The sequence below is a fragment of the Phaethon aethereus genome, assembly GCF_964289735.1.
Source record: "Phaethon aethereus genome assembly, chromosome: 26".
Classification (NCBI taxonomy): domain Eukaryota; kingdom Metazoa; phylum Chordata; class Aves; order Phaethontiformes; family Phaethontidae; genus Phaethon; species Phaethon aethereus.
In genome coordinates this window covers 2,139,776-2,163,970 of record NC_138602.1, presented here as the reverse complement: position 1 = coordinate 2,163,970, position 24,195 = coordinate 2,139,776, and the positions used below count along the sequence as shown (strand labels likewise).

Here is a 24,195-nt window from a genome sequence, read left to right as displayed (position 1 = left end):
CCCCGCCTGCTGCAGCGCCGCAGCGACTCGTCAGCTTCCCGGCGGCTTCCCACCGCCTCCCCGGAGCGGCGAGAACTCTCCCGGTGGCATTAACCCTTCGCACCGCGGCTGACGGGGTAGCAAGGCCGGCACCCCCCCTCCCCGTAAATAAGCCCGGGCAGGAATTTGCGGGAAATGCTGCTGCCACCCCCCGCCGCGGGCGAGGCTGCGGCGCGGCCGCCCATGAAGGGGCGAGGGCTGAGCAACCCCCCCTCAAAAAAAGGGGGTGTGGGGAGGAGGTGTGCCTCCCCAATGGGGGGGCGATGCCCCCCAACACCACCGGGGGATCACACACACCCCCCTCCTCCATGACGGAGTGGGGGTCCGCCCACTGCAGCCCCCCCCTCACCCGGTGCAAGGGGGCCCCGGCCCCTCCCCACGCGTGTCCCCGCGCGGGGGGGGGGGGGGAGGGGCGCCGCCGAGGGGCCCCACCCCCACGGCGGCGCGGCGCCGCTCCCCTCACCTGATTGTCCATGGCTGGGCGCAGCGCCGCGGGCCCCGCTCCCTCGCTCGCTCGCTCCCGCCGCGGCGGTTTCGCTGGCCGGTCGGCGGGGGGAGGGTCTCTTCCCCCCCCCTCCGTTCCCCCCCTCTACGAGCGAAGCCGCTCTCCGTCCCCCCCACCCCCCTCCCCGCCGCCTCGGCCGCCGCCGCCGCCGCCTCCTCGGTCGCGGCCCCTCACGGCCCCGCCGCTGCCGCTCGCCTCATTGTGTGTCACTCACAGGCAGCAGCCCCGCCACCCCCCCGGCGCCCGCCCCGCGGAACCGGAAACCGACGCCACCAGAGAGGCACCCGCCCGCCGCCAATAGCTGCGTCGTCTCACGCCTGGAGGCGGGGCTTCCGCCCGGGCATCGCCGGCCTCCCCCGCCTCCGCCTGATGGGCAGCCGCTGCGCCCAATCGGCGGCGAGCGGGCTGCCGAACGGGGCGGAGTCAGAGGCGGGGTCTGCGCTGGGTCAGGCGGGTGGTGGGAGGGAACGGGGCCTCGCCACCTCCCTTGCTTCCCTATTCCCCCCGCGGCGGGGGCTGCGCGGCGGCGCGCTTCTGCCCTGCGGCGTGGCTGGGCTCGGGCCCGCGCCCCGGCCCCCCAGGACGGCGCAGCGCGGCCGCTAAACGGCACCGGGAGCAAGCGCTTGGGCCTTGTTGTGCGTCCTGGCCGCGCCAACCCGCCCCTTTTCCTTCCTTCGGCCCACGCTTCCCCGCCGCTGGCGGCAGCGAATCTCACCCGTTTATTAATTTCCTACACAAATGAGCTGCGAACAAGGGAAACCGCAGCTCCTAGTACAGCGGACACGGCAGTCCAGAATGACTGGGCAGGGCTGAGCCTTGGCTGGGGAGGAAGCTGGCGGCACTGCTCGCCCTCGGTTCTCCTTGTTCTCCCTCAGCTTCTCGCCTTCTCGTTTTCCCTCCATCTCTTCTCCCCTCATTTTTTCTCGGTCTCATTTTTCCCCTCACTGTCCTTCATTTTTCGTCAATGCGCCCCCCTTTTCCCTCTATATCCCTTGTTTCTCCTCAGTTTCTCATTTTCTCCTGTTCTCCCTCGTTCCCCTCTCCTTCATTCTCCCTTGTTCTCCCTGAGTCTTCCTCATTTTCCCCCTTGCTCTCCCTCATTTCCTCTTGCTGCCCTCGGTCTCCCTCATTTCCCCTCAGACTCCCTCATTTTCTTTCCATTTCTCTCTTTATTCCCTCAGTCTCCTACATTTCCCTCGTTCTCCCTCAATTTTTCCTTCAGTTTCCCATATTTTCTTTCACTTTTCCCTCAGTCTGCCACATTTTCTCTCATTTTTCCCTCAGTCTCCCTCAACTTTTCCCCCTCATTTTCCCTCCTTTTTCTGTGTTTCTCATTTTTCCCTTGGTCTCCCTCATTTTTCCCTCAGTCTCCCTTAACTTTTCCCCCTCATTTTCCCTCCTTTTTCTGTGTTTCTCATTTTTCCCTTGGTCTCCCTCATTTTTCCCTCAGTCTCCCTTATTTTCTATCCATTTCTCTCAGTTTTTCCTCAGTTTCCCACATTTCTCTCCCTCATTTTTCTCTCAGTTTATCACATTTCTCTCCCTCATTTTTCTCTCAGTTTATCACATTTCTCTCCCTCATTTTTCTCTCAGTTTATCTCGTTTCCCCTCAATTTCCCCCATCTTCCCCCGTCTCCCTCATCTTCTCTCATTTTCCCCTCGGTCACCCTTATTCGCCCCTCCCTCCCCCTTTTCTCCTTTTTCTGTGTTTCTCTCATTTTCCCCTCGGTCTCCCACATTTTCATCGAACCACAGAGCGGTTTCGGTTGGAAGGGACCTTTAAGGCCATCTGCTCCAACCCCCCTGCAACGAGCAGGGACATTTTTTTTTTCCCCTGCCCGTTTCAATTTTCCCCTCGGTCTCCTTCATTTTCGCCTCAGCTTCTCTCCCGTCTCCTCTTCCTCCCTCACGTTCCCCTCGCCCTCCCGCGGCTCCTCTCGCCTTCCCGCGCTCGCCCCGCAGCCCTCTCCGGCCCGGGCCTCGCGCGCCGCCCGCCCAGCGGCGCCTTCCCGCCGGCCGCCGCGCCGTGAGGGAGACCGGGGGGCCGGGGCGAGTTCGCCGCAGGGGAAACAGTATCTCGGCTCCTGCTGTGTAGCGGGGGCTATTTGCAATGCAAATGCACCCGGGGATTCCTTCACTGAAGCGGTGGTTATCAGCCGCGGGCTCAGCTGGGTGACGAGCCCGGAGGTCACTGTCCTGGCTGGAGAAAGAAGCTGCTGGCTGCGGCGGAGGCATCATTAAAGCCGCCCGCCCCCCGAAGGCGGTTTTCTCAGCACCGCTGCTGACTCGGAGCGTGACATTTGCATCTGAAAAGTGGGTTTTGTTTACCTTTTCTTAGCGCTCTAAATGACAAGTTATTGCGCTCAATTTTGTGATCCTTAAATTAACGCGGGACTGTCGTTACAAGTGCAAATTGTGGCTGTTTCTGAGCAAATTTTTCTTTTAGATGCAAGGCAGAATTTTTTCTTCGTGCAACTTTCTTGTTTGAAATTGTTGCTCTCTGTAAGGCAGCAGAGAAATGCGTGTTAGCCAATAACGCTGTGTGTGTGTTGCTAACTGATAGCCACAGGCAAGGATTAATCGGTTCCCAAATCATTCTAAAGAGCCAGTTTACCTCATCAACCTGATAGAGGATATTAGTAAAGCAAAATGCTTAATCGCTTCAGTTAACAACAACAACAACAAAAAAGGAGCTTGATTTGGATTCTTTTAATTGCTCCAGTTTTAATTTTCCACGTTTCTGTCTGATGTAGTCCCAAGAGACATCTCCTCGGACAGTCTCTTTTCTTCTCCATCAAGACAAGGCCTCTTTCTCTGGGAGTTCTCACTGATATCTTTAATTGCGGACATTATTCCCCTGCACGTGACTCTTACATCGAAACCTTTTCTTTTCCAACTCCAAATCCCAGCCATTCACTCCCAGCCTCATCACAGTCCTTGGTGGTTACATGTTCCCAGGCCTGAATCTTTTCTGGAAATGTCTTCATCTTTCCCAAGTTTGACTCCACTCTCTCTCTGTTGAATTTCCTCCTTGTGCAAGAGATGTTGCTCGGGCACACAAGACCCTGAACTTTTCCCTTTCCTGAAAAATTGTCTGTTACTTCCTCTGAAACATCATTAGAATATGCTTTTTATTTTAATACCCATCAATGACAATTTTTTTTCTGTGCATTTTTCCCAATGCAGTGTTAGCGGTTGCTTTCACGCCCTCACAGTGCGGGGGTCCAGACTGCCCTCCCACTTCAGCACACCCGTATTTACTTCTGCTGATTTGGACGCAAGTCGCTCCTCCAGCTTTCAGCTGCTTTGTGGCCTGGGGTGGGATCCGAGCAAGAACTTTCAAAGCCAGGGACGGGAAACCCAGCGTCGGACACCTCGGCGTCCACAGCACCTCAGGCGGGCAGTCCAACACGTGGCCATTAAACCGTGCAGAAGGAGCTGGGGTGCCCCATTCAGCGTACGCACGTCGTTATATTGTCACCAGCACCCCAGGGCTCTCTGCCTGGACAGGCGGTGTGAGTGGATTAATTGAAAATGTGCTGGGCTAGCTCTTTACATTCAACTGTGAAAATGCTCAAGGAGAGAAATTCGTATAACCAGCCTTTGCTCCACTAGCAGTTCCCAGTTCTGAATGGTTTCCAGCCCAAGGACTGATCAAGCTCACCCTCAAGTTTCTTTTCAAGCTCAAAAAAAAGAAAAAAAAAAAAAATCACAGCCAAGGGTAGACAATTTGCCAGGCTCTATTGGAGTGCCTTGGGAGTTTCAGGTGCTGGGTAGCGCTGGCGAAGGTATAGCCAACAGCCATCCAGGCTCCTCCAAACTTCTAATTTTGCAGGGACATCTCAAGCTAACGAGCTGTCAGCTGAGTGCCTTCGCACTCAAGGCAGCCGTGGGCTGAGCTCCTGTTTCTTTATACCTATTCCAGCAACTTCTGGGTTTTGCAATAAGCGTCTGCAAATCCAATTAGCGTCTTTCTTTGTGGCACTGTATGCTGGCAGAGATCTGCTGTGTTGCTGCCATCTACAGTAGGGCCAGTGCCAATGGATAAGAAACAGCTCTTATTTGCATATTCAAATATGCAAATGAACGATGACAGCTCTCTCTAATTTTTGTTTGGGCTTTTTATTTTTCTTTCCAGAGTCTTGCTTCAAAGATCCTTGTCTTGGACTGAAAGGTGTGTGTTTAATCTGGCTTGGCCCACGGTAGGGGACTATGCCAAGGACTGGTTCTGTCCCTGACAGCTGGAGATGGTGGAAAATAAAGTAGAAAAAAGACTTTGCACTGCAGTAGTCCCTGTCTTGGCCAGGTAAACCCAGGGACGGGAAAGATTTCTGGGGTGTTTCCCCCAGCACAGGCTAACCTACAGTCCTGGGAAGGTACAACACTTCCTTTCTTTTTCCTGCCTGTACACACCATGGCTGCTTTACAGGCCAAACCTGGCTGTTCTTGGGGAACATGAGTGAAAGAGGCAACTGGGATGTTTGGGAAGACATGAGTCCTAGTGTTTCGGTGGGGATGGTGTGAGTTGGGTCAGTGCAACCCACACTCAGGCGTCCACAGACACCTTGTGGGAGAGCACCGGCCAGCAGGCGCTGAACTGGGACGGAGCCCAGCCCAGATTTTCTGAGACTCTGTCTGGGGAGCAGGCAACAGGTATCAGAATTGCTCCTTGAGGCACCTCTCCTTACTTCAGTGCTGCTCTCCTGCTCCTCCTCAGCTCCTCCTCTCCACAGGAACACAACATTCACCCCGCAAACACACACAGCACCCCCACCCTGGCAGCCCCCCTAGACAATCCCAATTGCTATGCAACCCAAGATGCCCAAATTGCTTACCCGCCAGCCTCCAAGCAACAACTCTCATTTTGCAGCAAAAGTACTTTCTGTAGACTTAGCATCACTCATTGGGATGGTTGTCTGTACGTCCGCTGTCAGGCCCCGTTGCCAATTTGTACGTTTGCGGCTTGCCCTTCCTATCCCTGGAGAAACAAGTTTGTTTCACTGTTTGTCGTCATTCATTATTATTTTCTCATTACTAATTTAGTTGCATCTTCCCTTTTTCAACTCTAAACTGAAGACCACAAGTTTTGCGGTCAGCCTGTGCTTTGAGCGGCTTGGACACCAGCCAGCCAACAAGCAAGGCTGTCTCCAGCACTTAAAGGGTCAGGCAGTGTAGAAAAATGATGACCTTGTAATAGTCCCACAGACTTAAAGATTAAGACACAAATCTTGCATTTGAGCAGGGTTTCTCAGAAAACACATGCCTCTACTTGTGTCCATATGCAACATGACTGAGTGGAAAGACCCCTGAGTTCTCTCCTGGACGTGTGTAAATCACTTCACTGCCTTCTCTTAGTAGCTGCAAAATGATGATAGTGATCTTCGTTGACTTTCATGAAGCACATCCGATGAACCAAATACTCCGTGGCATTTCCAAGATGAACGTACCTGCAATCAAAACAAAGAACTGATGATATTTTAGGTAATGAGGGGCAGATATCTTTCTCCTGGTACTTAGCACGGCTTTGCCAACAACAGTCCATCCTTACAGCCTCAGAAAATGTTCTGAATTTGAAATCAAGAGAGGATTTGGTTTCTCTGGTGGCACCGAGAGAAGCTGGGTGTTGCTTTGGTTTGTGTATTGCTGTCTGTGGCCTTTTTTGTCTTTAATTCATGGCACAGGCTCACTGCAGGGCTTGTCCATGTTGGCTGCCAGGGAGAAAATGGAACAGGTAGTGACAGAGAGAAGCTGTGAGTGAGGAGTGAGTGAGTTCTGCAGTGATGCTTGTTCTGGTGTAGTAGGGCTCCTGGTTTACTAATCAGCACTGGGATCCCTGCAGGGAAGCATGTTTGTTTGAATCAGCTGTTAATCTTAGCAATATTTATTATTCTAAAAATGATTTTGCTTTGCCTGTTCTCTGCCTTCCCCTCCTTCTCCAATTCACACTCCACACTACAGTATTCACAGCACATATTTAACACCAGGGTAGTAGAGCGGAAGTCCAGATTGTTAATAGGGAAAAACTCTGATTGCCAAAAAGATACTCCTAGCAACTACTAGCTGCATCTGGGAAAAATTACAGACAGCTTGGAAATTCTTTAGTTCTCTTATTAATGAAGGACTTAGTAGAAAAAAAACCCACACTGTAATATAGTTTAGCTTAACTAAGTTCTTTTGTGCCTGAGGAAAATCTAAATTATAGCATACTATAGCTACTGAAAAATGCAAAAGACTTTTAACGTACAATAACCCTCCAAACCAGAAGGAAGATGGAAAATTTTCTTAGTAAGCAAGAACACAATGAGAATTTATTTTATTCTTTCTGTGTGTTTAGTGCTGGTGAAAAGAGACAGATGAATAGTCACAAATAACGTCATGTCCCTTGCAGATGCAACATGGGCAGCACAAGCATCCTCAAACTGCCCCGCCAACGTGCTTCAATTCTGAATGAGAAGGACCAGCTTTCTGGGTGAGAAAGGAGACTGTCTCTATTCAGTCCCTGACCCCTCTGCTCAAGGCTGTTAATGAAGGGGCCTCATTAACACCAAAGGTGAGGTTGGCATTATAATGTAGCTACTGGCCCACTGCAGGCTGAATTGACACCTATCAGTTCCTTTCGCCTGGCTATTGAGCAGCCGTCGGATGACGGTGCCTTTCTCTTGTACTCTACAGACAGAGGTCAGCTTTGGCCAAGTGATGTAACGGTCTGTGTTGTGCCAAACCCGCCAGCCGGCTGGACCTGCCACGAAGAGCGTTTCACAGGCTGGATTTGTCCAACACTGAATACGAGCTGCTGGCAGAAGTGCAGGCTGGAGAAGACGGGCCCAGGCACCTTATGTGCTCGTTGGAGCAAACACAATCACGGTACAATAGGAGGGAATGCGATTCACTGCTGAAATTTGTGTCTGCTTTGCACGGGGCTTCTTTTGGTTGATGCCAAAGTCATTGAAAGGTGCTCATCTGCATGGTCAGAGAGAGGCCACCTTCTGACGGGTGACTGTCACTGTAGATGGGATAACCTTTAGGCCACTGAAAAATACCAGATGGAGGAAAAAATAGCTTGAAAAATGGGGCATGACAGGAGGAGTTCAGCAGGGGAATCTGACCGGCACAAAAAAGCCTGTTCTGAATTGTCTTCTGGATGGAAGAGTCCAAAAAGGGAGTAGGAATTACTATCCCAGGCAAATACACAATCTGAGATATAACCTCTCCCAAGGCATTCCCAGCGTTTGGAGCTTCCTAGGGCTCTAATGCAGCAGTCCGGTGGCCGCACACTCATGCTTGCCACATTTCTGAGCATCCTGAGCTCTAGCTCACATTCTATGGTGCCTTTTCCTCTTGGGACTTTCTGCTGTTTCCAGCCCCGGTAAGTCAGCTTGGTGGTTTTCAGAGCAACTGGCCATCAGCAGATACCCAGCCTGGTGGTTTGATCCTCTCTATACTCAGAGCAGATTGTGAGACATCCCAGCGCTGGCAGAGCTGTGTTTCAGAGCCTGTAATATTCAAATTAGTATGAATTTCTGATTTTTGTGGATTCTGGGTCAGCTGTTCTCATGACAGATTCCAGCAAAAGTAAGATGTTTTGCTGGAATCATACGAAATGAGCTTTCACCTGTCTACACAGCAACTGGAGGTGGGGTTGCCACATATGTAAATGTATGCAAACCACCTCTAATCTAGCTAGCTCAGGTACGATAGCAGTTCAGATAATTCCCCATGCTGCAGTATGGGCTATGCAAACTTGCCTGTGACTCAGGGCATTTGGCTGGCCCTACCATGCTGAAATGTGTCCCACTGAAACAATCATTATCGCTGATGCCTCTACCCATGAGACAATAGTGCACCTGATTGCAGCAAAGTCATATCTTAGCTGTGTGGCACGTCTCAGGTGCCTTGGAGCTTGATTTTGTTGCATAAAGGCCCAGCTAGTACAGTTTCAAGGGAGTCAGGTTGGAATATAAAGTGACATAAACATGCGACAAATACCGTTTCAACCAACACAGCGAGAATTGAGCATTGAGAGTTGCCTCTGTAGCTACGCTGTGGAGGCAGAGCTATAACAAATTCTTTCCCTTTATTACTCAGGCATCAAAATAAAGCAAGTAATACATGCTCATGAGTGAATCCATTACACATACATTTTATATTGCCATCAATATTTTAGATAGATGAAGAATACAATCAATTTGGACACATTCCATGCAATTTTGAAATGCAGTACGTAAACATTGTGGATGCAGGCCATTACCTTCCATTGCCTGTGCATTTTTACATGCTATAAATCTACTTTAAATATATGCGTGAAATGTGTCATGAAGCATCTGACATATGTGGAAAACATATTACTGTACCGTATGGGCAGTGTATAAGGTCACTCATGAACAGCTTGAAAACAGCAATCATTTGCATATGGATATATAGCTGTTTATATGATGATACCGACATCGGGGAATAAAGGGTATGTCCCAGGTCTGTGTAGATGACTGGCAATGTCAGTGCTGGACTTGTGATGAGTAAAGTTAAGAGAACAAATACAAATAGCTAAAGTGTTTGGTGCCTGGAAATTTTCATCCTTTCCTCATAGCAGAGAAATTCATAGAGTTTTGTGAAAGGTAAGGCACAGTAAGCAGCAGAGCAAGATGAAGTTTTTAGTGACCCTTTGCTGCATCATATTTTGATCATTAAAAGTCATCCTTGTTCATGGCACTTTGCTGTTGCTACAGAGCAGATCCTTCTCTCTTTCAAGCAGCCACTTCGGACTGGAGTGGCTCTCTGGGCTGAATAGAGTTAGTATGCATTGGGGATGGTACAAATAGGGTCAGATCCTGTCTTAATCTATATGTATGTCTCTCTATAAGGATGGTAAATGTTATTCAATGTTACACGAGTAGATCTTTAAGTCTGATCGGATGATTCACAATGCATAACAAATTCAACTTGTTGCCATTTTTGCTCTGTTTCACAGATTTGATTTTGATTTCACTTGGCAGTGCTCTAGTGGATGTTAATACTTGGCAATATAAGTATAGTAAACAGCAAAATCTCACATATATTAATTTTTGCATTTTCACATTACAGTTCTTCATTGATTAATTTTTAAATTGGTCCCAGCAAGCACTTAGAGAAATATTGCAGTTTGTACTTTATTGGCATTACATGGCACTATTTCTGGCTCCAGCCCAGCAAAATATATTCTTAAGTGTAAGCAAGTGCCATTGATATCAGTGGAATTATTCATATTCTTAAAATTAAACATATGCTTAAGCATTTTAGTGAACTGAGACAGCTGGTCTCTTATGGAAGGCCTGTCTAAATCAATGCAGCATCGATTGCAGATTGTGAATTTTATAACTGGATGCACAACTGAATGTTGCTTTTGGTGAATACTTGAGCATTTGAGATAAATCTTTACCTTTTGTTAAATATTTGAGACACTGAAACTAAATGCACCATTTCAGAAGAACAACCCGATTCGGTTTTATGTTTAAACACATTTATAAAAAAACCCATGTGCTTAAGTGAGTTCATGAATCAGGACCCAAATGACTGAATGTTCGTAGAAAGTGAATAAATAAAAAGTGGAGAACAGTCCTAATTGAAACCACGTTCTGAGCTGTAATGTGAAGACACAGAAAAATTAATCCTTCCATTTTAGGTATTTTGATAGCAGCCATTACTAGATAATTGAAGTTATTTGAACGTCTTTGTCAGACAAATGTGAACTGCTTGTTTTTCTTCTGAAAACAGCAAGTGAGAATGTCTTACTAAATAGAAACAAATCATGGGGTTTTCTAGAAATGGCTGAAGAGAATCATTGGATCTTTTGATCAAAAATCATTTTTTATCAACTGATTTATTTGGCCATGTAATGGCTGTGCTTCTCCTTACTGAGAAGCGACTTCTACCCACATCTCCTCTATGATCACTGGTCAAAACCAGCCCCCTTATGTGTGCAGCCACCGTGTGAGCTAATACAGAAAGACATAGGCAGGGGACATCAAGATCCTGACTGCAGCAAACACGGTGATGGAGTATTTGCTGAAATACGACTTTCAGCTAATCAGGACCTGACACCTTTAATCTGTCCAGAACAGCCATCAATATCTGGAAAATCCTGGCATTTGTTTATGTCCTTATGGCTAATTTTGTCTTCTATGAAAAGTAAGAATGTAGGTAAAACGGGGGGTAGGGATGGAGAAACAGCTTTCCTAGCAGTTGTGAGGTGGGTGTAAACAGAATGGCCAGCCCCTGAGTTGGAAATCCTGTGTCAAACCTCAGATGTAGCACAAGCTGAAAGCACAAGACTTTTAGAGGTAATAATTCTTGCAGTTTATCTCTTTCCTTCCTGGGTTTGCTAGCCCTTTGCGTTCATGGTTGCAAACTTTTGACAGCAGACCTAGGAAATTAAAACTAAAAAAAGAAATCAAAGCTGAATGAATGTTGTTTTAACATGACTCCACAGCAGAGGGTTCTTTAAATCAATCGTAAAGTTTGCCAAGCTGGCAATAAAATCCCAGGACCTAGCAACATCCATTCCGCGTTTCAAAACTATTATCTTCCTTTTTCTTTGAGACAGTTAACAAATAAAGATTTTTTGCAAAAGGCATGAGAGACACTCCAGTGAAGTAATTTCTTCTCCTGGCATTGTTAAGAGCAGAGACCGGGTTATTATTAATTACTTTTGCATTATTTATGCAGGCCTATGAATGTGCAATGTCCTTTATAGATAAATCACTCTGCCTTGAAAAGTTTCCAGTCTGCAAAGCCGAATCGTGCAGTGTAAATCTATAACAGCAGGAGCCAATTTGGTGCAGCAGAACAGGTAAGTGTTAATCCTCGATGCTGCAGGACTGGTGCGTTATCAACATTATTATTTCATTTGTGTTGCAATTGCACCAAATAGATTCAACTGATGCTGTTGTTTCACAACGTCTTTAGTCTGGCATCAGTTGAAAGGAGCAGCCTCTATCCTCTTCCTCATTCCTGCTCCTTCTCTTGACTCTTTTCTTGTGGTTTAGGCAGCCACATGGCGAACCAAATCAGGGAAACGATCCGGGTTAAGGCTCATCTGGCAGAAATACGGAAAAGTTTGATTTTGACCAGTCCTAACTCAGATCCCCGAGTGCGCGGGTTTGCAGCTCTTCCTGCCCTGCCTGTTTTCCTGTGTTGCTCCGCTGAGGCTGGCTGCACCCGCAGAGGCACTCCCGTGGCCGAGGGTCCCAGTGCAGGAGGTACCGTCAGAGCTCCCCGTGACCTGGGGGGTTGAGAAGGGGCCACTGTTGCCTTTTGCCCTCTGAGCGCTCCCAGCTTTACCCATTTGGTGTGCTGGTTATGCCTGCAGGACCCCTTTCAGCTCATTGCAAAAAAGCCCTGACTCACCCCTTTGACAGCCCCACTTGTTTCTGTGGGGCGTCTGGCAGCTCTGCGGTGCGGGCAGCACCCCACAAGCTGGAGCCGTGGCTCGCTGGCAGGAAGGATGGAGCGTCCCCAGCAGCTCAGGGACCTTGCGGAGGTGTGACCCCAGCTTTGGATAACCCCGTGCAGCCCCGGGGACGCCTGGACCACAGTCACACACCGGTGTCAGGGCTGCTTTGCTCTCTCAGGCTACAGCCCCGCTTGGAGCAGGAGGCCCTGCGTCGGGCACTGCAGTCCTTTTAAAGCTGCTTTGTGGGTTTCTTTTCTTTTCTCTCTTTCTCCCCCCCTCCAGGTTCCCAGGGCTGGGGATTCAGCTTCTGGCTTCATCCAGAAATCCCTGAGGGTTTCAGATCCCCACGAGGCCTCTCAATGTCTTGATCTGCTTGAATAGGCATTTTTAACGCGGCCCCGGCTGTCATCAGGGCCTGTTACAGTCACTCAACTGCAGCAACATTGTTCTCAAGGCAGCAGCGCCCGGGACACCTCCTTTATTACCATACTGCACGGGGGATTTTGCCGCTGGGTTTCTCCGCCGAGCATCACACCAGCTCCATGTCCGGAGGCGACCAATTAGCCCTCCTTGCCCACGCCCTGGCCTCCATCCCTTCGTGGCGCTCTCAGCATCTCCGGCCCGCAGGGCTGCTGGCGCCTGTCCATCTCCGGAGGTCCCGTCAGAGGTGAAGGTGACCCCCTTTTCCTGTGCCAGGCTCCCTGGCAACGCCGCCTTTCTTTTCCAGCGGCCTCCTCCACCCCCTGACGAGGAGAGGGGCTGTGAAAGCCCCGCTGCACTTTTGAACTTGCTGCCGACGCGCTCAGTGGCTGCGCAGGGCCGTGCCGACGGAGGGGCCGAGCCCAGCAGGGACCCGGTGCAATTGCCCAGAAGTTATTAATAGGCTGTAGAAGAATGCGATGGGCTGGGGAAGGGGTGAGGCAGCAGGGAGAGCAAGAGGGAGCGAAATGGGGAGGGTCAGCGAAAGGGAGACGGAGTGATGGGAGGAGAAGCAAGAGTGATGGCACGCAGGGGAGACAAAGAGGCAAAGAGAGGAGGAGGTGGGCACCGGCATGGAGAGGCAAGGGGCTCAGAGTCCCCCTTGTCCTCCACCTTGTGCAGGTGTCTCATCGGTGGCCATGCTGGCGGAGGGGTGTCTGACCCCGGTGCCGAGGGATGGAGAGGGCCGGGGACCCGGCCTGAGGGTTCAGTCCTTGCGCAAGACATCCTTTTCCCAAGATGAAATATTGCTCGGGCTTCATGAGCCAAATTTGCCATCTAGCGGCTCTGGGGACCATTGCAGAGGGACCCACGAGGCAGCAGTGGCCACAGGAGGGCCACCCACGGCACAGGCGCTGCGTGGCAGGCTGCGCAGCGCCTTCGGCCTCGGGGGCTAAGCCCAGAGTGCTTCTGCTTTTGCTTTACTGACAGGGCCCAAGAATCCTGTGGTCCCTGGAGTGACATTGCCTTGTTCTGGCTGCGTTGCAGGGAGCCAACCTCAGCCACTCTTGGTGTTCTCCAGAGATGGCTCCCGCTGGTTGTGCGAGGGCCCAGACCCACGACATGGTTCAACTCGTCACTGTAAAGCAGCAAGGCTCGGAGAACAGGAGCATGTCCCGTGGCCGCGAGAGCAACTTCTTCACTGTTATGCTGTGGGGAGCACCTGGAACGCATTTCTTCATACCCGTGGCACAGCAGTGGTCTTTCTCTGAGGCTTTACATCTTGTCTTTGTTCTTGCAAAGGTACTGACATGTTTATCTAATGTATTGGCTCCTTTCCTTACCTCGTGCTCTGCCACTAGCCATCCCTTTCAGCAAGCAGAGGAGTCTCCAAGTTACACATGGCCATTGGAGACTGTCAGAGCTGGGGAGGAACAAGGGCCACGGGGGGCTGAAGAAGGGGTAGAGCCTGGGGTAGAGCACCCCAGGACCTGGGTCAGCAGAGCCTCTTCCGGGCTGTGACCCAGGAGGATTTCTCTTTATAGAGAGAGCTTGGGCCACCCTGTCTGTGGGAGTGACTGGCAGATAACAGGGGCTGTGGTGCAGTCAGGGGAAGGAAAGGGGCTCAGTGCAAGTCAGTGTCCATAGCTTTAATGCATAGCTCTCCTGAGCAAGACCACATACATCAATAAATAAAATTAATAATAATAATTAAAGCAGCCCCAACAAACCCAGCTGTCACCAGTTCGGCTTCTGTGTTCTCCGCTGTGCCCTTGTCAGCAAGGGGTGCTGCCGCTTGACTAATGCAGAAGACACAGAAGAAGCACCGTCTCCCTCCGCTTCTCAGTCGGGATCTGCTGGAGGAGGAGATCTTCGGTTCCCCGGACACCAGTCTGGGCAGAGTCTTCCAAGGCACCTGTGGGCTCCCACTCTGCTTCATGCCAGGCATCACGAGGCCTCAGCTGCTCCCTGCCCCATCCGCTAGCCACATTGCCGTTATCCAAGGAAGAGGCACATAGCCAAGGTGTTGCCCATGCGGACGCACACGTGTGCATCATGCACTCTGTGCCCGAGGGATGCCTGAGGGCAACCAGCTCTAGCACTGCTTGTGGGGTTCCTCCAGGGCAATGTAAGGCACCACAATAGGCCAAGAGTCGCTGGGCCAATATCCTAGCTTTGGCTTGAACGACGGCATCTCATAGTTGACGTCAAAGTAGATGACCAGTGGGCAGCAGTATAGGAGGGACATGGCAATCAGCACATGCCTGGCAAGGAAACCAAAAAAACATGTGTTGGACAGGGGTAACTCCATCCTCTCCTCCTGCACTTTGTAGCGGTGTGTGGCTGTCATTGCCACCGTGAGGCTAGAGCCAAGGGGTGCAGCGATGGCAGGCAAAGGTCCCAATCTCATGATGCGCGAGGGCTGCAGGGAGTGCGGGTCCTGCAGGGTTTGTGTCTACAGGGAAATCTTAGAAGAGGTCTGTGAGCTGGGGCTGGGACAATTCTGTGCGCAGAGGGGATGGAGTGATATAGGGCCTTACGCCGCAAGCAAAACCACCCATTCCACCTTGCCTGGCCTAGCCCAACAGCACTGGGTATCTGTCCCAGTCACCCCAGTGATTTTTGAGGATGAATCTGAGAATGCGCACTGTGTGCAGCACTTACAGCCACATTTGGCCAGGCACCGAAATGTCTTGCCCAAGCAAATCACTCTCAGTTTGGCTATTAAAATAACTCAAGGAACATTGCACTTCATGCAGCTTCCTGGGAGCAGATGCAGCCTTTTGAAAGCGAGCTGCTTACCTGGAGGGACTTTTAGAACAATTTCACTTGCAAAACACCATTTGGCTGTTGCAGAGGAGGTAGGGGATATTAAGCAGTGATTAGGACCAAATCCTTGGGCTGGGGCCAGGGTGAGGAGCAACATTAATAGTGACACAGGAAAGAGGCAGAAGGTTGGGCAGAGATGTGGCTGCTCCCTGGTCAGATATCACATCCCTGCTGCCACCTCTCCTTAGCTGCGGCCCTTCAGCCCCTGAAATGTTTGGTCTGGGGTTCCTGCCTCTGTGCTGGAGCCCTTACCAGAAGCTGTGGAAGTAGGGGAAGTTGACAGCCTGCCAGAGCCCACAGAGCCACCTGTCACTTATCCAGCTGCTGATGGCCAGTACCCACCACACGACCATGGCTGCGGCCATCCGATGAACCCTTTTGTCATTGCACCTGGAAGACACAGTGAGGGTGAGGGAGCAGAGTATCGTGTTAGAAGGAAAGAGAGTTTTAAAGAGAGCTGGTTCCTGTCTGCAAGTGCAGAGCAAATCACAGTTTCTTCTGGAGAGTATTCATCAGACCACAAGAACCAGAGAAGTGTGGCTCTGTAGAGGGGTTTCTGACTTTCTGTGGGTGAGGATGATGGTAGGAGATGCCAAGGCACTCTCGTCTTTCTCCCCAGATCCTCGTGGGGTCTCCCAACCCCACACTGGTTCCCGAATCCCCCACAAAGGGGAAAAAGCTGCAGAGATGGCAGCTGGGGAGGAGAAGATACACTTGTCCCATGGATTGTCCCCATTCTGCATGGCACCTGGGCCAGATGGCCTTCTTGTATCCTTCTGCCCACAGTCCTGCCTCTGCCACTTCCTGGTCCCTCCCAGGCAGCCCCAATTCTTTGCAGAGCTGATAGTCCAACATGTGACTGATGAAGACTTGGGCTCAATTCACTGTTGTGCACAGAGTCCCTGCCACGTGTGATCCTACCAGGAACATGCAATGGACCTGAAGATAACCCCTCTCAGCCCCCTCCTTACTTTTTCAGCTCACACCATGTCAGGTACAGCAGGTGGAAGGCGATGCAGTTGAGCACATAGGCATTGAATGCTGGTTTGATGAAGGACATCAAGGTACTGATCACTGTGGTGACACCACTCAACCAGAAGAAGTGCTTCCTAAAGGGAGTTGGGAGTAAGTGTCAGTGCCCCCAGGGATCACAGTATGGAAGGATAAGGACGCAAGAAGTTATGCTCATGGCCTGAGAGAGGAAACCCTTCTCCAGCACCTCCAGTCTGCACGTGGCTGACCTCAACCTCTGCAGTAGTCCTGGCAGGAAGGCTGAGGTACCTGTTTATATCTGTGCTTTGCCCAAAGCACCCCAGTTAGTCCGTGACAGAGCAGGGAACATAGCCCAGAATGTAACTTGTGCACTTTCATGGTGATGCCAGAGACGAGCTTCGAGAGGCAAAGGCTTTGGGAGCTTTCCCCAGGAAGGGCTGCAAAGCAGGAGTCCCAGCAGTGGTGGGAAGAGGCTTGAGCCTTGCAAACATGCAGATTTGGGCTGACTGAACAACAATAGGGCTCAGAGGGGCCTTTCACATGCAAATCCCTTCCCAAGTCCCTTCCCCTCTCCCCCAACTATGTCTCCACAGTGAACTCCTGGTGACCCCCTCTTTGGCATGGGAAGAGCAGAACTGGAGCAGGCCTTTGCAAGGCTTCTAACTGCGCTGGCTCAGAGGGCTCCAGCAAGCCTACCAGGATGGGACCATCCTTTGAGCAAAGCCCTGATGGGTTCCTGTTTCTGCTGATCCATGCTCACCTAGACGCCCCATCCTTTCTGCTGAGCTCCTCTAGGCCAGCCAGCCCTCCTGCAAACAACCTTTGAAAAGTGGGGTGTTAACTTGGATCAACTTGTCCTGTGGGAAACCCCACCAGCCTCCAGGGAAAGCTCTCTGTGGGTGGCAGGGAATACTATAACATTTTTACAGCTTGGGTAATTGAATGGCAGTGCTCAGGAACATTTAATTTCCTAATTAATTTTTAAATTCTCCATGCAAAATTTCCTCTGCGACTTCAAAAAGACAAGCAGGTCCAGTCGACAGGAGCCCAGCACAGCCCTTCCCTGTGGGAGGGTTTCTTACTCTTCCTCTGTCAGCACATCCACCACTGAGTGATGGAAGGACTGTCCCAAAGCAAACTGCAGTAACCTCAACACTGACCCCTTACAGGGGAGCTGGCTGTGGGCTGGGGGGGATCTGTGGGTCACACACATCAATGTCAATGTCCCATCCCTCCCCTCTGGGCCTGCAACCCTATGATCCTCTAAGTCATACCTGCTCTTGATGCACCTGGGGAAGTAAACCCTTGGGTACCAAAAAGAATATGCCACAGCCAGCGTCCAGAGGATGGAGAGCTCATCCAAGAGTTGTCCCACATAGCTCAGGGTCATGTGAAAGTACATGGAGAAGATACCTGCAAGGAGCAAGGGCAGCTTGTGTCAGCAAAGCTCCATCTTCACACAAGCCTGTGTGGCCTGGAAAGTTCTTGGGGGGCATTCCTAAAGACACACCATTCCTGAAGGGCAGGGCATGGACCTTGGCATTAATGGAGACTTGAGTGAGTCAGTCCACACAGCACTGTGGGGATTTACTGAGCTGGAAACTGTGCATCCACAGCCAGCAGGAACCATGAGCTGCAGGGCTTCAGACAGACACGGCTGTTCGGTTTCCCACCTGAGCTTGCCCCTGTGCTTTGGGCCACTAAGAACCAGCCTCCAAAGCCAAAGTTATCATGAATGAACAGTTGTGTACTCTGGCAATGCGTCTGGTCTTCTTACAACCTTGGTACCCACCTACACAGAAGAGCAGGCCAGAGAAGAAATACAAGGGCAAGGCACGCTGCTGACGGTACTGCCGGTTCAGGTAGAGCAGGGCAGGAGAAAGGACAAAGAAGCTTACATTGCTGATCTGAAAAACAAGAGGCACGTTCAGCTTATTGCATGATCTTGGGCAAGTCCCATCCCACCATGTGCCTCAGTATCTCTATGTGCAAAGAGGATACTGATCTCTCGTGGAAAGCATCGCGTAGAGGCAGGTATTACTCTTGGCACAAGGAGAGGGCAGAGGCGTTTCTCGAGAAGCCAGGCTGGAACTGGAAGGACAGCTATTGCTGTGACAGCAATGGCTGCAGACATCTGTCTTCTCCCCGCAGGCACCTCTGGGGCCAGCAAGCCCAGGGTAAGCTGGTGTGCCCCTTGCAGGTGATGGTTTAGCTTCAGCTGCCCAGTGTCTTCAAGCAAGCTGACAAAGCCTTTCTCTTTGCAGCCACCCCCCTCTCCTGTCAACCCAGACCTGCCAAAAACTCTCTGGGTGGCTTCTGCCCCTTTTGGCCAGCAGCCAGCGCCCTGTGAGGGGCTAGGTGGGTGCGAGGAGCTAGGCCACCACCACAAGCCGCAGTCAGGGAAACCATTGTTAACTGGGAGTGGGTGTTAAGTGAGGTGGAGAGCAGCAGGACAAGCAGGACATTGGTAGGTGGGAACAGGACTGAGGTGACATCCTGTAGTGTCATGTGTGAAGCCACCTGGCCTGGGGGAGAGGTATTCTGGACACTAGTAATTACATGAAGTCATAAACCTCCTTTAAACATACCTAGCAAATGAATGCAGTGAAATTATTCTGCCCTGATTTCCAACTCTGCAAAATTGCTTCATGGACAGACTTTGATTTGTCTGGGACGGAGGGGATGGTACTGGGGCTCAACCTGTTGCTGCTGCCTGGGCTGGCTGAAGGTGCCAGTGCTTTGGGGAATAGCAGATGCTGATGGGCAAAGTGTGGGAGCTGGGGAGGAGCAGTGAGTGCCCAAAGCCTGGACCTGTCTTCTGGATCAGGCCCGCTCCACCCTGCAGCTACCTGGGAATGAAGTCTGAAATAATCCTTACCCTCTCTGGGTTCTTACCTGGGCTTTTTCACCAGATCTTGCAAACTCAGTAAAGGGATATCACAGGGAAGCACAGCCTCCACAGGGAAAGTGTTTCTAGCTCATGAAAGGTTGGGACCGTGGTGCCATGTTTTACCTGCCAGACAGCTCTTTGGGGCTTTGGAAGAGCAGGGAAAAGCCATCTGCTAAAATGCCATTTGGCAAGCCACCAGGGTGACTTTTATCTCACCCTGACAATCCTTTTCCTTTCATCTTTCAGATAGATGCTGACCCAGACCCCAACCCTGGAATCTGACCTCCACAGCTGGAGTCTCACCCCTCAGCAGCCCTTACATGCACCAGGTAAACTGCAAAATCGATGCTTGGCTTGTGATGTCCCATGGGATCTAAGTTTATGGTAACAGGGCTGCAAATCACAGGGTTGTTGTCATACATATGAAACACACCCTCTCATATTCCAGAGGGAAACACAATTCACAGTTAATGTAAGGTCTCTATTCCCTTTAACACCTGGAGATTAATCTTGAATTTCACTAAGGCTTTCATGAAACAAGTTGATGCTCCCATTAACAGCAATTCTCAGGCCAAGTGTATTGGTTTTCTGTAGGTGCTTAGAGCCAAATCCAGGCCTGTTCCCGTTCCAGCTATGAAAAGAGAAGTGCTGGTCCCACTTGCACACTTGAGGTCAAACTGTTCGGAAATGATCGAGAAACCAAACCATGTGTTAAAGTAACAACTGTGTTGCAAACATTTCTTTTCCTGTGAAATGGTTAAAGAGGCTTTTGGAAGACAAGCAGGGGTAGCAAGGAGAGAGAAAATGCTTGTAGAAAAGGCAGCAGTATGCAAGTGCCAGCATGCAGGTCAAAGTGAAGAAATGCAGGAGTTTGAGATTACGTATAGAAAGGTCTGAATCCCTGCTGCAGTGGGCATTGCGACAGTGCCATTAATTACATGATAGCAATGTTATCGCTTCATTAATTCAGAATGAGATGTGCAAGATCAGATATCAGACGGGAGGGATAATCAGGGGAACTGTGCCAATAGTGCTAAAAAGATAGAGTGATTCCTTGCAGAGCAGCCAAACTCAGAGCTTAGGGGAGAGCTGCTACGAAACTGCATCTGTGGGGACACACATGGGCTGATGTGGTATTCATCAGCCATCGGGTCCAAGCCCTGATGCGCAAGTGCTGTCTTATAGCTTCCCTTTAGGATGTGGCCAGCTCCATTTCAACCGTGGTTAGGAGGGTTTTGCTCCCAGTAAAAAAACCCTCTCATTAGTTTTTCCAGAGTCTGCTCATGCTGCTCCCCCCAGCATGGCTTCTCCTTATACCTAGCTGGGACGTACTGGCCAGGAGGCACCAGCTCCCTCTGCCTGGGATGCCAGGGAGATAAGAGAGTGGTGATGGAGACGAGGTGTGAATTTGACCTGTGAGAGGGACTCAGCCCCGTGGTGTTCCATTGTGTGAGCTCACAGCGATGTCCCACTTCCTAACAAGTGTGAGTTACTCGTCCAGGTGCCTGAGCCAAGCCCGCCTATACTGGTATTTGCTTCTTTCACTGGGAGAAAAGTGAGACTGGGATCAGCGACATGGCTCTAATCATGGTGCATTAGCAGGATCATGGGACAGGCCCCAAGGCTTGTGCAACTCTTGTTGCACTTTGCAACCTCAGATGGAGGGAGAGACCTGCAGAGAACCTGTTTGCATCTCCATCCATGTCAGGGTGAGGACAAGCCTCCAATACAAATTGGGACAGGAGATGCTGGTTTGCAGAGATCTGCCTGGCTCTGTGAGCATGGCAGCAGCGCTAGAGCAGCCAAGGCATGTGCTGGTCCTTACTCAAGGCAGGAATTTTCTGTAGTGAAAGAAGATTCCTGCAAGACTCACTGGAGTGCGTTCATTCACTTAAAGGCCAGCAAACCAGCTTTAGCTGACAGAAGAGCCCACGGGGCCAAAGACAGAAGTGAATACCTCAGAGGCTCTCCAGACCTGTATAGCAAGTTCCTAATAGCCAGACCTGTGTAGCAGAAGATGAGGCTGCGTGTCCTGACATCGCAATGTCATGCCGGTGCTTTGGGGCAGGAAACAGCTGTTTGTCTAGTGTTTGCAGAGTGCCGGGCAAGGACCTGCCGTACTCCTGCCCGGGACTTTCTGGGCAGGCAAAAGAGCGACGCGTCTGCGGTGCCGCGGTGTTACTGAGCCTGTGCGAAGGGCTGGGGCGCACACCACGGCTCAGACACATTCTGAAAGTGAGTGCTTCTCTGGGCATATCTAGGTAATTTGCACCTGCAGTTGATCTTATCTCCACCGTTCGATGAAGCATCTGAGAGCTCTGAACATACGGCAGTGTCAGAGCTCTTGCTGCTTTGCCAGGGAGACTGCTGAGGATTTGGGTGTCATTACCAGCATCCTGGATCAGTCATTTCAGGAAAGAAATGAGGGTAGAAAGACAAGTCCCTGACTGATGACCCTCATGTAGCACAATACTGTTCTCCTACGAACAGGCAGAAGACAATACATTTCTGGGTCACTGAGTCACTATAAATAGTTAGTGCTTTGTTGCTGAACTGCATCCAATCACGAGCCACCATGTATTATTAGGTACTTAAAGATACTGTTTACATTCTTTGCTCATACCTTTGGTGCTTATTTCTAAGAAAAAGCATCCAACCCAAGCAGACCTGAGAGTGAGGCTGGCACAGAGCAATTCTCAGCAGCACACTGCTGCTGCTGGCACAAAACTACTCTGCTTGAGCCATGGGCAGTGTTGGGAAGATGTTGAAGAGGATGCTCCATTAGGAAGCCCTGCTGATTTAGTGGGGCAGGAGCCTTGGGTAGGAGCTGGCTGGATTCCCAGCTAGTCTAAAACTCTGGCAAACTCTGAAAGTCAATATTGATATAATTATCTCAGGACAGACCAGTGAGATAAGGCCCATAAAGCTTGCCGCAGGGAGGAAGCAATCTGAAGATGGGGAACAAATGAATGGAGGAGCGAAGAGAAGATCTGGGCTGTTAGGATCACATTTGGGATAGTTCTCTGAACCCCACCTGGATCTGCAGCGTGCTGCCAGCCAGCAGGGATAGCTAGGGATCTCAGCCCGTTCAGATTTCTATGTCCTCTTTAGGACACATCGCAAGGAGCCTGATCCTTGGGGCATGAAGAGGGCTCCCCTGGTGCTGCTGCAAGGGGTGAGAGCCAGGCAATGCCAGCCAGTGTGTGCAGACTGATGAAGGGGTGATGCTCCTGCCTGCTTTTGGTTACAAGGTCTGGCCCTGAGCATGGTGCAGCCTTTGGGGCTGTGGTCAGATGCTCAGACAGCAGCAGTTTTTAGGAGGGTTTGCTCTTTTGCCTCCCCTTGTTTGGACAGGAGATCACATGCCAGCCCTGATGTAGGCAGCTATCAAGGCAGGTTTAAATCTCTTCTGCTTTCTCTAAGTGGAAATCACATCTTAAGGCAGAAACTGCAGAAGTGGTACCCTCCATCTGCACAGGAATTCTGCTGAGCTCCGTGGACTGGTAAAAGCGAGCCAAAAGGCAAGAAGGAGATCAGTGCAGAGACCAAAAAAAGCTCTTTCTCTGCTGGGGAGGAGGTGCCCTGTGTTCCCATATAGAGAGGAACAGGGTCTAATTTAATCACTGGAAAAAATCCTGCAGGGTGTGTTAAGGATCCTGAACCACTTTGACAGTCTGGGTGTAAATCAGGATCCTTGTGAAAATGGGGTCTCAGCTCCAAAGACAAATTTTAAAAATGCTGCCTATGTGCTAAACTAGAAGGTGAGGCAAATTTATCTCCCAGAGTGAATTCTGATTAAAAACATAACTTTCCGATTTCCTGCTCTGTGTAGAAATCAGCCCCTCTTCAGCGTTGCCAGCAACGCTCCAAAACACAGAGCTCTTTGGCGTCTCCAGCTACATTTGAAATACTGATGTAAGTATAAGTGATTTCTGTATCTCCTTGCTAGTTATGCCTTGCTCTGAGCTCATCCGGCAGAGATGCAGTGCCGGTAAACAGGCAACAGCACAACACATTCAGTTGGATGCCAGAGGGAAGCAGGATTTGCTCTGGACTGGCAGATCTTTATTTGTTAACTCCCTCAAAGAGAAGTGACTATACACAGCCTGAGCTCCCCTCCTCCGAGACCCTGGCCGGGCAATTAGAGCTGGGGAGCTGAGGGACTCGGGTGGGGAAATTGTCGTTATTATAGGCAATTTATTAAAAGCAGGAAATGCTTTAAAAAAAGAGGAAGAGACATTTCCATGAGAGCAAGAACTTCTAGTGTTAGACAGTAATTGCTAAAAGTTGTAAACAAGGCCTTTGGAAGGTTGTAAATCCACATGCCTCGCACCCCTGCTAGCCTGTAATTGCACTGAGGTAGAAGGACATGCTTGCAGAGACTGGTTATCTACCGAGTCCTCTGCAGACAGATACGGATGCTTCTAAGCCGCGCTTAAGCCAGGAGGCTGCATTTAAGGGACTGGCGCTGGATGGAGTCTGAATTATAAAGGATCATAGGAGGTGAAACTGGCTCACGCACCAGCTTTCCTCTGTCTCGAGTTCCGGATTTCCAACCTGCCTGACATGGTTCATGCAAGTGCTGTCTCTCATTTTGCCACTCCTGTACATTTAGCTGGAATAGATGAGCCCTGTGTGGGACTTACCCCAGTTGGCAGGAGAGCTGCAGGACTGGTATAACAGGATCTCACAAATCTGGGCTAAGGAGCACCGCCAGAGTTTTCTCACTGGGAACTCAGCCCCACACGTGCCAGAAGTACCCCTGACCCCAGCTCGTTTTGTGAGCAACTGGCTGTTGTAAGCAATAAAAGTCCCATGATTTACCTGAAGCTCAGAAAGTGTTCCCCATACCAGCACCCTCCAACACCAGGAAGTTCAAAGGAGTGAGCAGGAGGAGAGAAAACAAGGTTGTCCCGTCTTGTCTCCCAAAAGCAGCTCCTGGGTGCCTGGAGCCGGCTGCCTTCGCGCCCCAGCCTGCCCTTCGGATGCGCCCACACTCACGGTGTTATAGTACTCCGCAATGATCGTCGAGCGCTCAAAGTTGCCTTCACACCAGTCGACTTCAGCGCTCTGGTAGGAAAATATGCTCGGCAT

The 24,195-nt window shown here is 50.6% G+C and overlaps 1 protein-coding gene across 1 annotated transcript; it reads right to left on the bottom strand.

The window, feature by feature from the left end:
* Positions 1-14,484: 14,484 nt before the first annotated feature.
* Positions 14,485-24,195, bottom strand: ACER1 (alkaline ceramidase 1; the record flags this gene model as incomplete). The annotated part of the gene is made up of 6 exons (XM_082010855.1): positions 14,485-14,653; positions 15,471-15,608; positions 16,190-16,327; positions 17,486-17,624; positions 18,004-18,118; positions 24,103-24,195. The coding sequence occupies 6 exons, from the start codon at positions 24,193-24,195 to the stop codon at positions 14,485-14,487; spliced, it is 792 nt and encodes a 263-aa protein (XP_081866981.1).